This window comes from Heptranchias perlo, chromosome 23 (assembly GCF_035084215.1).
Source record: "Heptranchias perlo isolate sHepPer1 chromosome 23, sHepPer1.hap1, whole genome shotgun sequence".
Lineage (NCBI taxonomy): Eukaryota > Metazoa > Chordata > Chondrichthyes > Hexanchiformes > Hexanchidae > Heptranchias > Heptranchias perlo.
The window spans coordinates 21,817,622-21,835,795 of NC_090347.1; the positions used below are offsets into that span (position 1 = coordinate 21,817,622).

Below are 18,174 nucleotides of genomic sequence, written 5' to 3' on the forward strand. Positions count from 1 at the left end.
GTGTTGTAAAATTGTTTACAATTGTCAACCCCAGTCCATCACCGGCATCTCCACATCATTGCCAGAATTAGTGGGGCCAGTGGGAGGGCAGGTCTTAGCACGGGGTTCAAGCACCAATATGGGCACATCTCTGCCATCTGCTTGCCCCGTTCCTATGGGAACTTTGACTCTGGCATTCCCAGGCCCGCCCTACAAACCTGGCAACATTCCCCTTAGCCCCCAGAGCAAGAGGGCTGATCATCACGTATGCCCTTGTGGAAGCCAGTATACCTCCTCTCAATCAGTATACTATCTACTACCTCTACGCTGGATCCCACTGCAGCCTGAGGAGCAGAATCTCCTGGCTGCTTAGGAAGTCCTTGCCCTTGGCCGTCATTTGCCTTGTAGATGGTGGACAGAAATTCTGTCCCTTCCAAAGCATTGGGGAAATTCCCGGAAGCAGCAGAGACATGGCACAATCTAATCTGCATTGGTGGCTCAGCTACCATAATTTTTTCCTAACAATGCTTAATATCCTTGTTATACTAGGACGTTTATATCAATCATAGAAGTGTAAATGTGCCATGAAAATCTCAGTACAGAGCGGTCCTGTAGCAATGATCTGGAGGTGGCACAACGCTGTCTCAGTTCCGGCCTAACATAAGGAGTAGCTAAACAGCTCAGAATCTAATACACAAGTTGACAATGGAATTTCATGTCGTACACATCAAGCACTGTTTATATTTCCCTCTGGCGCAAACTGATGTGCTGGTAGATAAGTGTACTGACCAGGATACTAACCACATGTGCTGGGTGGGTATTCTGACTTCCACTGATACTCAGAACACCACTGTGTGCAGAAGCGTGTATGCCACTTACGATGCATGCAAATGTGCAGTAGTGTTTCCAGAAACCCAGAGAAACTAGTGCTTGCAGCTAATACATCGTGGCCTGTGTAATGGAGGCAATATTAGTCAGTGTAGCTCAGACACCTGGACAGATGCCAAACAACACTATTAGACTGGCAGGACTTTTCAACCCTACACTATGTCCTATTGTTGGGGACTTATTGTTGCAGACATTTTCAATCACAGTTTGGTTTATCTATATTCAGTGTAAAAATTGTTTGGAAGGGAGCACTCTCAATCACAATTACATCACTGTATCCAATAACAAGTGAATGAGCTATTACAGCTGTGCTGATTATTCAATTAAAATGCTAATCAACAGAAGATTAAATAGTGGATTAATCATCTTCTCTTTGAATCAGTCACACATTTGATCTGGTATTGTTCCATGGAAGATGGCTGACATCAGTATAACAGAAAAACAAGCCCAGCAATGTCCTTTAAGCTTATAGTGTATTAGCTGGGCTAATTGACAAATTGATAATATACTGCACGTAAATGATTGCTCCAAATATTTTATTAATCTTTCAATAGCACAAATCTCCCAATGGCTTAGCAAGATCAGCCACTGCATAGCTGAGCAATGCATATCAGGAAGGACCAGCCTCAATCCTTAATCTGTGCTGCATTAGTTGTCCTCAGCTAGGATGGCAGTAGAGGTCGTGCAATTGGCCTCAGCACTCCTGGGTCAACGAGGGGAAAATCACCAGAGTTCTTGATTGTTATCCAGTGACCTCTATTGAATTATATGCGTGCGCAAAATTGGGCTGAGTTGTTATGACCCTATGGATGAATAGCCTAGTGGTTAAGACTCACATATGAATAAGGTCCAACTGTGCAAGGTACTGGAGCCATGTACCCAGGAATCAATGCCTACAGGAGAGGAGGCAAGTAGAAAAGAAAGACAAGAGAAGTACAAAATAAAGGGGGAAATTGGCCAAGGCTCCCATTTCCACTTGCGACTCAGGTGACCACTTCTAGAAGTGTTCATGTGTGGGCGCCGAGTTACAGCTGGATTAGTCAAAATTCACCCCATGAATAACAGCTTGGGGGAGGTAACAGAGGGCATCTATGGAACCAAATCCCAACAAGGAATCAACATCTTCAGAAGAGATGAATGGAGAAAACTGGTAAGAAAAAAAAGCTATTTTCATAACTACTATAATATTAATTTCATGAAATAGTCAGTTGGCACAAGTGAGATGCGGTGGGTGTTGGGTTTCTCTGATTGCTTTCCTTACATTAGAAATTAATGAAGATTTCCTCAGGTAGATATTTCTAGCAAAACTGTAAGTGTGTCTAAGAAATATTGATGAGAGGAAAACTTTAGGAATGAATTTCCGATGTTGCTGCACGCATAACAACGAGAGGAACTCTTACCCCTGAGTTGCTGACTTAAAGCTGCAGTGGTCTGGGCGGCAGTTAAGAAAACCTACCTGTTCTGAATACTATCTGTTTTTTAAAAAACCCTTATATTTATATCGCTGCATATCACATCAAAATGTCTTAAAGTGCTGCATACAATGACTCATAATACTGGAAAATTAAAAGTGGCAGTCTATTTTGGGAAGACATGGTTTGTGCACCAGTGCTACTGCTCTTCATTCTTCACTCTTGAGTTCTGGCTAACCGTAAACCCAAAACTACGATAGAAAATGGAGGTTAGTGACAGGAGCACAAAAAATTAAGTGTTTGTAAAATTGCCATTTGCTGTGAAAATGGATAATCCTCACAACGGATTGCACTTTGAATGACACGTATGAACAAGCATGTTTGTTCCGACTGATATATCAGATAAAAACAATTAAGCAAGTATGGGGTAATGTGGCTTTAAATTTACAACAATCAAGTTTTAAGGGCCTTTACCATACTGTACTGAGGTCTGTTAAAAAGGAAAAAATAGTTTCCTGTTGAGTCAGTTTACTCGATTTTAATATGATTTTCTTGTTAACTTTTATAAGGAATTGTTACAGGAATGGAGTAAAGTGATTCAAAAAGAGACTATCCTTCTCTTTCATCCATATTTCCCACTAAGTGGGTCTCATATTTATTCAGCTGGATAAGGGTTAAATGTAATTTAAACATTACTGCAGTGATCTGGTTTCTGATAGTCCTGCTTTCGAAGCACCCCCAGTACGCTGTGATCACTCGCTGCTTCATTTTGAATTCATGGAACTGTCTGGAAATCGACAAGCAGATCATTGGATGCTGGCTGCAGCAGGTTTAAAAGCTGCACTCAAGAGTTTTTAAATCAATTTCTAACTGCGAGAAGGCCTCAGTAAGCAAAACAAGGAGATATTTATGTAAAATATTGGGTGGAAAATTGGACTATGCAGGACAGCAGAAAAGGGATACAGTCTCTTTAAACAGGTTACTGCTCCATTTGTCATTGTGGTGAAGCAGATTTGACTATAATAAAACTAAGCCTGGGGATGAATGGAGGGAGACTTGCCTGTCATCAATACTGGATTTACGGTGACTGATAGCACTGGACTCCAGTATAGAAAACCTGCTGATAAACTGTGATTAATTACTGTCTATCCAGTTTATTCCTTTTGAAAGTATATTAAATCCTTCTATAATTATTTGTGAATATATCCAAGGAATGTGGCCAGGCAAAGACGGCTATTTACTGTCTCTCCAGGGAATACAAAACATATGGTAGCGTTTAGACTTGGCAAACTGCAGCACTATGGTTAGGGGAGAGAAAAGATTTGTGGTAAATTAATCAAGTGAGCTCAACAGACTGCCTTGCTTTGAAACGAAGGCAGTATCCATTAAAGATGATTTGGTACGGCATCAGGAAAAGGAAATAAAAATGAAAAATGAGCTCTTTCTGTCACCTGCTTTCATTTCAATCATTCTGTTTCTCCTTTTCATACTGCTATCCTGCAGGTTTCTTTATTGCTTTCACTTATTTTCTGACTTGTAAAATTATTTACCTGCATAAAACTCTGGGCCATAGACAGCTCCGACGACTGGATTTAATTTCCAGCCTGAAAGAAGAGACAGGTCTGATGTGAAACAGCTTTGCAACAGCAAACTTCATTCATCATAGCTAACCCACTGCTTAGCACTCGTCTTCACTCGCAGCTTAACAGCCACTTTCATACACACTGGACCGGTAATTACAGCAGAGTTTTAACTTCACATTTATATTTATTTATTAGAATGCATTATTTATACAGATTCGTCCATGTAGCCAAAAAGGTTAGTTTAACAGGAGACCCCCATTTACAAGATAAAAAAATGCAAACAAATATAGGAAGAGCATTTGGCATAAAACAATATTTATATGAAACATGTGGGTAAACATAACTATTCAAGAGCTGGTAAATAACAAAACATAATTCGGTGTTCAATATATGACCTATTGCCTGGTTTTGCTCTCCACTCCCAGTCCATTTACATGCAGCCAATCTGACCCGAGAGCCCTTAGAGGGGAGATTTCCTCTGTTTGCTATTTGTAGCAAAATCATAAATGTCTCCTTCATGAATGGGGTTCGCTACAAATAGAATGCAGAGGAAATCTTCCTCCCCCCTCCACTGTAACAATGGTCAGAGTTTAAAAAATACTGCAATAGTTTAGAAAAATCATTCACATTTTCAAATAACCATGAAAAATATTGCTTCAAATATTTAATTACTTTTGAGAGGGAAGAGCAAGCCATGACATTATAGCCTGGCTTTTCCAATTGGGGTTCATTTTAATGCATTGAAAATAATGCTGATCGGAAAATCCAGGCTGGTATCCCAAGAAAATGAAAGCTCCCAGTGCAGACAAATTTCTCTGGGGAAGCTAAATTTGACCAGTAAAAAAAAATTAAACCATATATTGTATGATCATACAGTTAATTGCACTTGTAAGGAAAACCTTTCATAACATGAACTCACTGGTGAAATAAAGTGCAAAAAGCCCACTATTCCTAAAATATATGTTGAATATAATACATATAGGTTAAAGTTCCTCTGTGCACTATTTTTAGTGCATTGTTTTAATCAAGTTGTTAATTTGCAGGTGAATTTCAACTCTCAGAATAAATATGGAAGTTGTTCACACATGACTGCACTTGGGTTTTAACTGTAAAAGGAAATTTAATTTTATAAATGAGAGCAGAAAAAATGACCATCATTTGTTACGTTGTTTAAACCAGTGAAAATCTTGCTGTTTCAAATACAATCTGAAACAGTGTAACTGCCCTGTTACATTCCAATATCCAACCAGACAACTACATTTTTGATTCTAATTATTTGATTGGATGTGTAAATCCAAACCATTCAATAAAATAAACAGATTTTCATGAATTTATTGTCAATTTTAAGTTATCAGAGAATATAGCAGCTGACCTTTTTCAATATAACAACCGAGACAAAATTGATCCAATCATTTGCTTTAGATGGTCATTTTTGTTCGGCTTCATTTAAAGTAGACCCCATTTAAGTTTAGCTCCTGGTTGAGATTAAATTCCCTTTCAAAATTCAACTTTTTATGATCAAAATGATGAGACCAAAATTTTAGATATGGGCAATGAGGTTCAAATTGACTGTGTTTCTTCCCACACCAGTATAATATTTATCATATTACTGTGAGAATAGCATCTTCATGACTCCACATCAAGTTCAATTCTTCCAACTAGTTTATGACAATAAAACAAACAAAAGGTAGCTCTTAACTTACCAACAGGTAAGTGAAGGCATTGAAAACTTGGTGTCCAGCCACTGACATTCTATTGACAAGGTAGTTTGATTTGGAAAAAGTTAATGGACTAACTAGGGCCAAACAGCTAATCTGAAGTCACAATCCCAAATTGGACTGATTTGAATTAATTGAGAAAAAAATGTTTGGCTTAATTCATACCATTAAAAACAATGACTAGAGGAACAAAATGCCCTCTGCACATTCTTAACATCTCATGTTCAAAGATTCCCTTGACACTGGCTAATACTGGTGGCTGGAGCCCTTACCATATATTTAAAAGTTGACCAATAATATGGGTGTGAAGAGGGGGGACATTGTAGTCGCATTGCCTGAGTTCAGTGGCCGCGAGCTCCGGAGCTCCTGGTGGTCCAGGAAACCCTGTTTCCCTGCTCCTGCATTGGTCTTTATATATCAACAGATTCAGACTTGAAGGGTTCACATATGGAATCCTTTTACTTCAAAGTCCATATTTATCTGAATATTTGTCCCCATTAATTGGTACTGGACCTGTTTAATACACCTTCAAACTTCTCTGTACTTAAATATTCATTTAAACAATAATTAACATCTAATGGCAGAAAGCAAATCTTACCCCAGTTTTAAAAAATTCTTGACATTATTACAAAGAAAAACTGTGAGATTAACCCAGTTCACAGCCTAACTAAGAACAACTCATGGATCCTAAAAATACACCATGAGATACTGGTGTGCAAGCTCTTAATGCATTTTCTTAATGCATTCCTCTCTCCACTATTTATTTTAAACAGGTTGATGCCTCCATTAAATTGGTGAAGAGGAGAATTTGAGATGAATATGTTAAAACGTATCCCACAGTATAATTACCATACTTTTGGTTAGAAAATACAAATTAAGTTTAACAGGGTCTTGTACTCCAATCTCTTCAGGCTGCAATCTGTCAAGTATTGCAACAGAAATGAGATGTACATTTTCAAGAAAATGTTTGGGAAGTAACAACAACAAAAGTTTCAAGGAGGGACAATTTATTTATTTGCAGGTTATGAGTTCTTGCTGGAGGGCCTGGCAATTGTAAAGAATGAAAAGTCTCTCAACATCAAACATAATGAAATCAGCTTTTAATATGCCCTGATTTCACTTTGGCTTACGCCATGCTGATTTGATTCAGCAGTGAGACCATGTAACTACATGACTGGGTCCTCCACATCTCTGTAGCTTGTGGGTGAGGCCAGCTCTGTCCAGTTACACTGTTGGCGAGCTGACAACATTCCCACATTGATGACAGGCTGCAACAGGAGGGGAAGTAGGGACTCGAACTCCTCAGTATTGAGAAGCAGGGACATTGCCCAGACAGACATCAGTCTCATGTGAGAGGGCCCAGCAAAAAGCACTCTCCATGTGAATTCAAACAGATCTCAGTGTATTGAAAGGACACAGACTGTTTGTTCCACAGACTGCCTTTGGAGGAACAAATTGCTCAGCTTAATGATTTGTTAGTCAATATTGAGAGAGATTCCCGTTGTAGTTGCTTAACTCAGTAGAAACCGTCTCTGCAAATAAAGTTTAACTTTTCAACGTACAATATATAAGGACCATTTTGCCTGTGTGGAAATTAATCTGCTAATGTTCAAATCTCTAATTTTCCTTGCACAATTATGTAGGCATATTCAAGTTTAATTTGACATAACACTCAGTGTCTCTTGCCTCTCATCACAGGCTATTTCTAAGTTTGTCCAGAAAGGACAATTGAATAAATGAAGGAATAATTGAACTTCTGCACACTCCAGAGCAAGTGCCCATATTCCTACTTTCTTGATGCATTGAAATCAATAATACAAAAAGAAAATCCACAAAATTTGTTCTGTGCTTGCCCCATATGTAAATACTATTTGCCCATGCAGAGTTTGTGTCCAATACAAAAGGGAAAATTGGGCTCTAATTATACCTTTCATTGAGGAGACTCTATATTTAATGTTGCTTCTTAAGTCACAATTTAATTGTATTTTCCATTGCTATTGATAGATTTAAAAAAAATCTTCTCCATAGAAATAACGGATTATGTCAGCGGCTGTTGGTTGCCTTACCATTTGTGTATTGATTGGGGGTCTTTTTGTTCGTCATTACTCTTGCTGTTGCATTGTTTACCTGTGATTAAACAATGAAACAAATCACATTCAGGAATTAATAGGATCCTCTTGGAGTAAGCTATAATGTACTGAATAACCTGCAGTCGACCACAAAAAACCCAAGAACCTTGGAATTGTCTCTATTCAGTCATGTGAAATAATAATCCTGTATTAATTATTTCAGAAAAGACTGTAACAGCTTGTGCGAGTCCCATGATCTTGCTGTAGGCACTCTGTGCGTTCTGTAGAACACTGCCAGGTTGCAGCAGCTCATTTAAAACTAAAACATTGTATATTAATCATGATATATAATCGTGTAAAATAACAAGTTACTTGAATGTGGGTTATAAGCTATAGTCCACAGATGACTTCTGTTGAACTGTTAAGAGTTTAAGACATTGATTGAACCCACAAATCAGTTACAAGTTTCCCAGGTACCTGTAATTCCCTTGTCTCCTATTTTAACAAAAGGATTTAAAATAAATGTAACACCTCTGTTAAAACAGCACACCAAGTAGTTTCATTCATATACAAATATTACATGGTGCAATTTCACCCCATACATTTTTGGCATTTATGCAGGCAAGAAATGACAGACCTAGGAAAAGATTTGATCTTCACCTTGGGCCCAGGGACAGCATTACATTGCAGGGTAATGTGTTGCAAGAACGGGTTTGTAGCTTAGATATAATGCCGTGCTCAGATCCCCCTGCAATGCCCTTCAATCCCACCTCAAGTGAAAGCTCTCCATTGTATCTAAGTGACATATCCAAGCTCCACCATCAGTTATTGGTTTCCTATCTGAGACTGTTGCTTTGCGTTGAAACATCTTCCTGTGCTTTGAACTGATGCCCACTTGGAAACAAATGAAACTGCTTTGGATTCCTATTTCGCTGGCAACCCCTAATACCAAGAAGCCAGAGGCAAAGAAAGGGAAACAGAGTGATAGCAACAAACAAAAATAATCAATGAGAAAATGTGAGCAAGTAAAACAGAAAAAGAGAGAAGACTCTAACTGGTTAATTCACATTCCAGGGTAATGTTTCAGGAAAGTATTTTACATACTGTTGTCATCCACTCTTCTAAACAATCTGCTAAAGTTAGTAGAAACAATTTGAGAATATCCTGGTACATTGAGCGCCCCTGACATATACCCTAGTCTGCACTTTTCATTATCATTGACATTCTGTAATATTTAAATGGCTTTGGTAGCAAAATTATTAAAACCACATTCCTCACAAATCAAATTTGAGTGTACATAACCTTTGATTTTTTTTTAATCATACAGTAAAAAATTAATCTTGAAAAACTGCTGCACTGTTCCATATTGTTGTAGAGATTCAAGTCTGTTAAATTCACTGGACAATTCAGATGAGACGTTTTCTATTTTAAATGTGCTGATTTATAAAAGCCACAATTTCCTCAAACAGTTTTATGCAAGCCTATTCTATTAAGTACATGACAATGATGGTAATTTCTGACTAAGTATATAGTTTTGCAATCCATACACATGATGCATTTAGATTCACATTTATGCAGTTTATTAATGACCTCAATTCTCACCTTTACAAATGGAAATCCTTAGTAATGTTCATTTAGATGCAGCAACTGAACACGTCATGGTCCATTACAAAATAGTAAGGCCTACTCTCTCTAAATGTCATCCTTCACACCTCTCCACAACTTATTCTTAACCATCAAAATTTAATAGCATTGTGTAAAATGAATTAGTGTTTGAAGTTTTAAAGAAACGTCTGTAGTTTTTCCTCTGAATTTTTCAGTTCGCATTTTTCTCCCATTCCTTTTCTTGTTCTCCTAGTGCTATGCACCATTGATGGTAGTTGACTGCTTCAGGCTTTTTAAAAACTATTCATTCTCAGGATGTGGGCATCGCTGGCTAGGCCTGCGTTTATTGCCCATTCTTAGTTATCCTTGAGAAGGTGGTGGTGGGCCACCTGCTTGAAGTCTGTGTGATGATGGTGCTCCCACAATGCTGTTAGGTAGGAAGTTTCAGGATTTTGGCCCCATTGATGATGAAGAGTCCATAGTATATGTCCAAGTCAAGATGGCATGTGACTTGGAGGAGAATGTGGAGATGGTGGTGTTCACATGCAGCTGCTGCCTTTGTACTTCTAGTTGGTGGAGGCCGTGGGTTTGGGTGGTGCTGCTGAAGAAGTCTTGGTGAGCTGCTGCAGTACATCCTGTAGATAGTACACACTGCAGCTAGGATGCATCGGTGGTGGAAGGGGTGGATGTTTAGGCTAGTCGATGAGGTGCCGTTCAAGCAGACTGCTTTGTCCTGGATGGTGTTGAGCTTCTTGAGTGTTCCAGCTGCACCCATTCGGGCAAGTGGTGAGTATTCCATTACACTCCTGATTTGTGCCTGCTAGGTAGTGGAGAGGCTTTGTGGAATCAAGAAGTGAGCCACTCGCCGCAGAATACCCAGCCTCTGACCTGTTTTAGTAGCCACGGCATTAATGTGGCTGGTTGAGTTTCTGGTCAATAGTGACCCCCAAGATATTGATGGTGGGGGACTCAGCAACGGTAATACCATTGAATGTGAAGGGGAGGTGGTTAGGCTCTCTCTTGTTGGAGATAATCATTTTCTGGCACTTGTGTGGCGCAAATGTTACTTGCCACTTATCAGCCCAAGCCTGAATGTTATCCAGATCTTACTGCATGTGGACATGGAATGCTTCATTATTTGAGGCATTCCAAATGGAGCTCCTCTAATCTGATCTGAAACTAACTACTAGGAGGTGCAGGATAAGCCTAAATTGACTCTCCTTCCAATTTGCCGTTCCCCTTATCTGTGTGAATGCACCTGGCCTCTTGCTACCTGGCCTGATGAAGTCTTGGGCTCATTAGCAGTACAGAAGAAGGTGCAACTCAAGATGCACCATCAATCACTCTTACCCTTGCAAGCACCAGCTCAGAAATTGTCACTCTGTGTGCTTTAGATAGTGACTTAGAGAGGTCAGCATTGGCTGATGACCGAGCATATGTGTACAGCCACAAGGATAGGAGGACAACACAGTTCAGGACACTGCTCACTGGAGGGCGAGCTCACTATCCTAGCCCCACTTTAGAGGGCAGAGACAATGACTTCCAGGCCCCAGCTTTCAAAAGGCGAATATTGGCTACATGCCAGGAATTGTCAGATGTAGTGGACTGCATGTTGGGGAGCAACGTAACATGATGGAGAATGTGGAAGAGTCAACTTCCAACTTCCGTGTGGTAGTCATACATGGCATCAAGCTACTGCAGTCTACCATGGAGCAGTTGGGCACTCTCGCCAAGAGTCTCTGGCACCAGTGGAAGCATCGCTTAACGATGCACATACTGAGACCAGGCAGGCTCTGGGCCCCACCATTTCCTACAGCTAACAAAGCTTGAAGGAAAGCATTGATAGGGGCTTCCAAGATATTACGTCAGTCCTACAGTCTGCCCTACTGCAGTTCAGTGGGAGTGCCGAGGCACCATCACATACATATGGCAGTGACAACATGGGAGAGGTGCGTGCTGTCCTCTCGCAGGGTGACAGTAGGCCTGCTCTCGCGCCACCCTCTTGTTCAGTGCCAGTCCTGGTGTGGCAAAGCCAGTTGGCCAGACTGCCCCAGCAGCAGCCGCCGAGGTGCCACAACTGCAGCTGGGCCTTCTAAGGCCTGAGCTCCTCGAGGTTGCTGGCTACCGCCATCTCATGGTCCCTCATTGGAGGCCCAGCAGTCTTTTACATCCCAAGCTGAAGCCACTCAGGGAGCACCTTATAGGAGCACTAGAGTAGGCAGAAGACCATTTAGTACAGGCACTAAGGGGTTAAGAACATAAGAAATAGGAGCAGGAGTAGGCCATATGGCCCCTCAATCCTGCTCCGCCATTTAATAAGATCATGGCTGATCTTCTACCTCAACTCCACTTTCCTGCCCTATCCCCGTATGGGTTGCACTAGGGTGAACAGTAGTTCATGGAGGTGTAAACATCACTGTAAATTACATTCTTTTTTGAAATTCTTGTTCTGCAGAGTTTGTTTGGTGAGTATTTGATTCCGACTCAACGCGACCACTCATGCTTGTGTTCAGGTTGAGTGTTGTCCTAAGGATTGGGACTGTTGGTGCAGGAGAATAAGGAGTTTTCAGCCAAAGCACTTCTGGATGTGCTGGTGTTGAAGGGTTCTTGCCGCTGGCAGGATGGGTGAACCCTGCTCTTCCTCAGCTCTTCCTCATCATTCTTAGGGTCTTCCTGTCGTGCATGCTCCTCCCATTCCGTGCCTTCTTCTGCAGCTGGCTCGACGGTTTGGCCCCTCTTAATGGTATAGATGTGCAGCATGCAGCAGACAGGATGTCCCCGGAGACTGTACTGCAGGACTCCTCCAGGCTTATCCGGCCAGCAGAAGTGTTGCTTCAGTGGGTCGAGTGGAGGCACGGCACTGATTGTGCCACATCTCTGCGTCCGTGCTTGGTTTCTTGAGAGGTGTCGCATCAGCCAGGTTTGGAGAGGACATCTCTTGTCCCCAAGCTGCCAGCCTCTGACCTGATGTTCGGGATGAGAGGGGGGCTGAGGACTGGCGCACAATGAAGGCATCATGGCAGCTACCAGGAAACCTGGCACAGACCTGCATGTTGTTGTACACCAGCTGGATGATCAGTGAGTGAAATCCCTTCCTCACCATGTAGACTCCAGGCTCTTTTACTGGAGCACGCAAAGCTATGTGTGTGCAGTCAATGGTGCTCAGCACCTCGGGGGGGAGCCTGCAATCCTGGAAAAACTCAGAACCCCATCTTCCTGCTTCGTTCATGGGGAAGGAAATTAAGTCATTGGCTTTGGAAAAAGCCCATCTGTCACCTGGCAAATGCAGACCTGAACTGATGTTGCAGATATCACCTGCTGCAGACTGGAATGACCCTAGGGCATTAACGTTCAGAGCCACCGTATCTGACAGCAACAGGCAAGGATGTATGTGACCTTGTGTTGGGCTGCAGTTGGTACTGCAGCAGGTGACAGAAATCTGTGACAGCCTCCTTGGTAAAGCAGAACCTCCTCATACACTGCAGGTATGAAGTTCTGGGCCTTTACACTCCCGTGGGGTAAGGCCTCCTGCTAGCTGCCCACCTATCTCTCCTCTCTGCAGCTGCAGCTCCCTGGACTCCAACCTGCTGCTCTTCTTCCAGCCACAATGGCACCAAGCTTACTGAAACCAAGCAGAAGTTTGCCAGAAGCCCCTGGTCAAAAGCTCTCTGCTGACTCACCAAATACTTTCAGAAACAATTACTCTCAGTTCCAACAGCCAAAACTCCCCAAAAGCTCAAAAGCAGCACACTGGCAGTCCAGTTAAACTAACCATTGATATACCTGACAGCAGCTTATGATCCCTTTAATCCTCCAGGCTGGTCACACCCATGATTTCTGTGACTGATTTAGAATTGCCGAATTGGACACCAGAGCTGAAAAGGGCACATGGATTCTAAAACAAGCACAGGGCCCTAATTAGTATGCTTGGATAGGCACCTGCCGTTTTCAGGCAGACTGAATGCCTAAAAGCCTCCATTTTAGACAGGATGCCTAAAAGCCTCGATTCACAATGGTAAAGGGCGAGTTTTGTGTGTGAAACGGGAATGCGAGATCATGACCCAACTTTCAGCGGCTTGGTGTTCATTTCTTGGAAGTTAAACGGGCTTTCCCAAGTTGAAAAATCCCTCCCCCCCACCCCACCCGGCCCTGGTATATTAGCAATACCATAAACTCCTTTGAAATATTTGGGTTTAAAAGTATATATCTTCTGCACATTGAACACCATCACTTTAAACATTAACCTCTCTACAATGATGAGAAAATTAAGATTTTGTTTCCACAGCTAATATTGTAGTGAGTGCCTCTGAATTTTGTATTAATTAAAATGTAGACACTTCAGGGAATTAATCTTTCAGAAGCGTGAAAGATTTTTAATTACTGTAAAATCTGATGTATAAACAGTACTAGTGTGAATGGTGCTCCCTTATATTTAAAGCACGTAAGAAGGTCTCACTTATATAAGCTGGAGTCTTACTCTCCCAGTGATAGCTGACGAGGTCTGCGTTGTCACATTAGACTGCGGTGCAAATGATAGACTGAGATGGAAATAGCAGGAACACAAGGGCTCTTTATTAAAATTATGTGCTGCATTCAATGTATGCAATCTTGTACATCAATACATCTTACTATGCCACTAAGGGTTTCCATGCACAATCTTGTACATGGAAACCCTTATACCTATTTGCTTTTCTGGGGGTTTTTATGTTAGGTCTTTCCTTGGATTCAGGGTCACCACACACTCCCGTATGCAATGCCTCGCATGCCCTATGAACCAAACTGTGCCTTTACCTGCCTGATATTCAATTATATAAATGGCAATACCCAAGGGTCGAAGAAAGAGCCCTTGTCTCTGTATTCCGGTTTGTTGGAATACATCACATGCTGTCACGTGATCTGTTCACATTTGGTTAATGGAAAAATATACACTGTTTCAGACTGAGGTTATGATTATAAACCAACAAACAATTTATTAACTTTAAATAGGTAAATGGATAGATCTGAGCACAAATAGTATATCTACAAAAAGTACAAACATTATTAATCTCCTTAAAATGCAAAAAAAAAGGTACTTCTGTGTTAATACTCAACATAAAACCAACTCTTGAAACAAGTCACTTACTTTTCATATGCTATCTGCTACCACTGAATCTCTTGATTAGCCTTATAACCCCAATGGCATCAGACTGACTGCTGTCTTTGTGCAATGCCTCCCAAGACATAGCTCCAAATTTCTTTGAAGATACCCCAGAACAAAGGACATCTAAACTGTATTTTTCACCACTATATGTAGGCTTTCGGACATTCTCAAGATTCAATATGGTGTTTGCCTAGACAGATACAGCTGCCAAACAAACATATACTGTAAGCAGCCCCACAGGATGCTTATAATTGAATGGATAACTTGACCCATTGATCACTTCCAAAGACTTTAAATGATCTATGAGGAAGATCACCATCCAAGGACTAGGAATAATTACAGGAGAAATTCAACTGATGCCTATCAGTCCACAATGACCCAAGTAAGCAGTTAAATATTTGCATATAGCTACATTATCGCATACAGCTCCCATATATTCTATGCAAGATTCTAAACCAGAGATAGTGCCAAGAGCAAAAAGAGTAGTCCCACTGTGACTTCTATTTGTTGGACTGTCTGTTGCACAGAGGCTTCTTGGCATTCTGTGCCCTTACCTCATCTGCCAATTGACTTAATAGGGTTTGTATTGTTTTCCTTGGTACTTTTCTGCTGGAGACTGACTGAGGGCAGAGACCGACATTGTCTCCTGGACTTTTTACCTCTCACAGCTAGGCATCCAGCTGTTTCAGCAAGATGGGGATGGGGGGGAACATGCTGCAGTTTGGGTCAGGAATTCATACATGTGGCTTCGCAACCCTCACATCATCATTTCCAGTGAACCTTAAAAGGAGATGCAAGAACCCTAATCCAAGCAAATCCAATAATTTCCATCCATGGATTTGATGAGAGTTCCTGGTTTCTCAGATCTTCTGTGAGCCACATATTTTACTCTTCTATTGGAAGTGGACCCAGGAGGCTCCCTATGGGGAGGCACTTTCAGGCCAACATAGAATTACATAGAATATACAGCACAGAATCAGGCCATTCAGCCCAACTGGTCAATACCGATGTTTATGCTCCACACAAGCCTCATCCCACCCTACTTCATCTAACCCTATCAGCATATCCTTCTATTTTTTTCTCCCTCATGTACTTATCTAGCTTCCTCTTAAATGCATCTATGCTATTCGCTTCAACTACTCCATGCGGTAGCGAATTCCACATTCTAACCACTCTCTGGGTAAAGATGTTTCTCCTGAATTCCTTATTGGATTTATTAGTGACTATCTTATATTTATGACCCCTAGTTTATGACTCCCCCACAAGTGGAAACATAGACTCTATGTCTACCCTATCAAACCCCTTTATAATTTTAATTACCTCTATCAGATCATCCCTTTTCTAGAGAAAAGAGCCCCAACTTGTTCAGTCTTTCCTATAGTTATAACCCCTCAGTTCTGGTATCATCCTTGTAAAGATGACCCATTTGTGAAAAAGTGATAACAATGTGGCCTGGAGATCACATGGCAGTGATCCCTTTAAGGAGGTAATCCCTTTTCTTCTGGGCATCCTTCCATTCTGTGGTGGGTGCCCAAAGCTGCGCTGGCTGGTTCTCAGGTACAGTTCCAAGAGCGGATTGGCCCTGATAACAGATGGGACCGGAGTTTGGCTACCCCAGCATATGTGGGGCCAGATGGGGGGAGGGGAACTAGCTACATTTATACACTGGAGTTTACATGAAGTAATTGTCTTCCATGATGAACTGATTCATGACAATTGCATTGAAATTTTACTGTTCAATAAAAGATTAACCAAACTACTCGCATACATCTAGACAAGATATTACCAGCATTAGATTAAACCAGTACGTTTTATTCACCTCTATAAGATAACAAACATATAGGGTGTTACAACCAATTGTTAAGGAAATAGGAATGATGATATTGGGCTGGAAAGTACTTGTAAAATAACAATGAGCCTAACAGCGCTCACTGTTATTAATGGGCAAATCGAAGAGCAAGTTCAAACAGTGTGAGGGGCACAGGGGGCGCAAAATTCTTGATCAGTGTCCAGGAGAACTTTTCTCAGCCAGTATGTGACAAGCCCAACAAGAGGGGATGCAATTCTAGATTTAGTCCTGGGAAATGAAGATGGGCAAGTGGGTGAAGTGACAGTGGGTGACCATATTGTGGATAGTGACCACAATTCAGTTAGTTTTAGCATTATTATGGAAAAGGACAGGGTTAAATCAGGAGTAAACATTTTAAATTGGGGGAAGGCAAATTTTACAGAACTAAGAGGTGATTTGGCAGAAGTGGACTGGACACAACTAGTTGAGGAGAAATCAGTGGCAAGCCAGTGGGAGGCACTAAAAAGTGAAATTCTACGGGTACAATACAGACACTTCCCCTCAAAGAAAAAGGGTGGCACTACCAAATTTAGAGCCCCCTGGTTGTCTAGAAGTATACGGAGCAAGATAAAGCAGAAAAAGAAAGCTTCTGACTGTCACAGAAAACTAAATACTGCAGAAAGGAGTATAGAAAGTACAGGGATGACGTAAAAAAGGAAATAAGGAAAGCAAAGAGAGGGCATGAAAAAATATTAGCTAGTAAGATTAAAGAAAACCCAAAGATGTTTTATCAGTACATTAAGAACAAGAGGATAGCTAAGGAATAGGTGGGACCTATCAGGGATGATAAGGGTAACTTGTGTGTAGAAGCAGAGAATGTGGGTAGGGTTTTAAATGAATATTTTGTCTCCGTATTCACAAAGGAAAGGGATGATCTGGATGTGGTAGTTAAAGAGGAGAGGTGTGAAATATTGGATAAGGTAAACATTACGAGATGAAGTAGTAAAGGGACTGGAATCCTTGAAAGTTGATAAGTCACCAGGGCCGGATGGATTGTTTCCTAGGCTATTGAAGGAAGCCAGGGAGGAAATAGCGGATGCTCTGAGGATCATTTTCCAATCCTCGCGAAATACAGGGGAGGTACCGAAGGACTGGAAGACTGCAAACGTAGTACGAGGGAAAGGCCGAACAATTATAGGCCGGTCAGTCTTACCTCGGTGGTGGGCAAACTATTAGAATCAATACTGAGAGATAGGATAAACTGTCACTTGGAAAGGCATGATTTAATCAGGGATAGTCAGCATGGATTTGTTCAGGGAAGGTCATGCCTTACAAATCTGATTAAATTCTTTGAGGAAGTGACAAGGAGGATTGATGAGGGTAGTGCAGTGGATGTTGTCCACATGGATTTTAGTAAGGCATTTGACAAGGTCCCACATGGCAGACTGGTCAGAAAGGTAAAAGCCCATGGGATACAGGGAAATGTAGCAAATTGGATCCAAAATTGTCTCAGTAACAAGAGGCAAAGTCAATGAATGTCTTTGCGAATGGAAATCCGTTTCCAGTGTGTGCCACAGGGCTCAGTGTTGGGTCCCTTGCTGTTTGTGGTATATATTAATGATTTGGACTTGAACGTAGGGGGAATGATTGGCAAATTTGCAGATGACACAAAAATTGGCCGTGTAGTTGATAGTGAAGAGGATAACTGTAGACTCCAAGAAGATATCAATGGGTTGGTGGAGTGGGCGGAAAAATGGCAAATGGAGTTCAACCCGGAGAAGTGTGAGATAATGCACTTAGGGACGGCAAACAGTAAAAGGGAATACGCAGTAAACGGGAATATATTGAGAGGGGTAGAGGAAGTGAGAGACCTTGGAGTGCATGTGCACAGATCCCTGAAAGTGGCAGTACAGGTAGATAAGGTTGTGAAGAAGACATACAGAATGCTCCCCGTTATTAGCCAAGGTATAGAATACAAAAGTAAGGATGTA

General features: G+C 41.4%; 1 protein-coding gene across 5 annotated transcripts in view; it reads right to left on the reverse strand.

Annotated features, from left to right (window-relative positions):
• Window positions 1-18,174, reverse strand: part of rbfox3a (RNA binding fox-1 homolog 3a) — a 139,108-nt gene that overhangs the window by 51,185 nt on the left and 69,749 nt on the right. For all 5 annotated transcript variants that reach the window (XM_068004508.1, XM_068004509.1, XM_068004513.1 and 2 more), the window contains exons 5-6: window positions 7,647-7,707; window positions 3,830-3,883 (exon numbers count right to left, since the gene is read on the reverse strand). In XM_068004508.1, coding sequence (XP_067860609.1) covers window positions 3,830-3,883; window positions 7,647-7,707 — 115 coding nt within the window. The remainder of the gene's footprint in view (window positions 1-3,829; window positions 3,884-7,646; window positions 7,708-18,174) is intronic.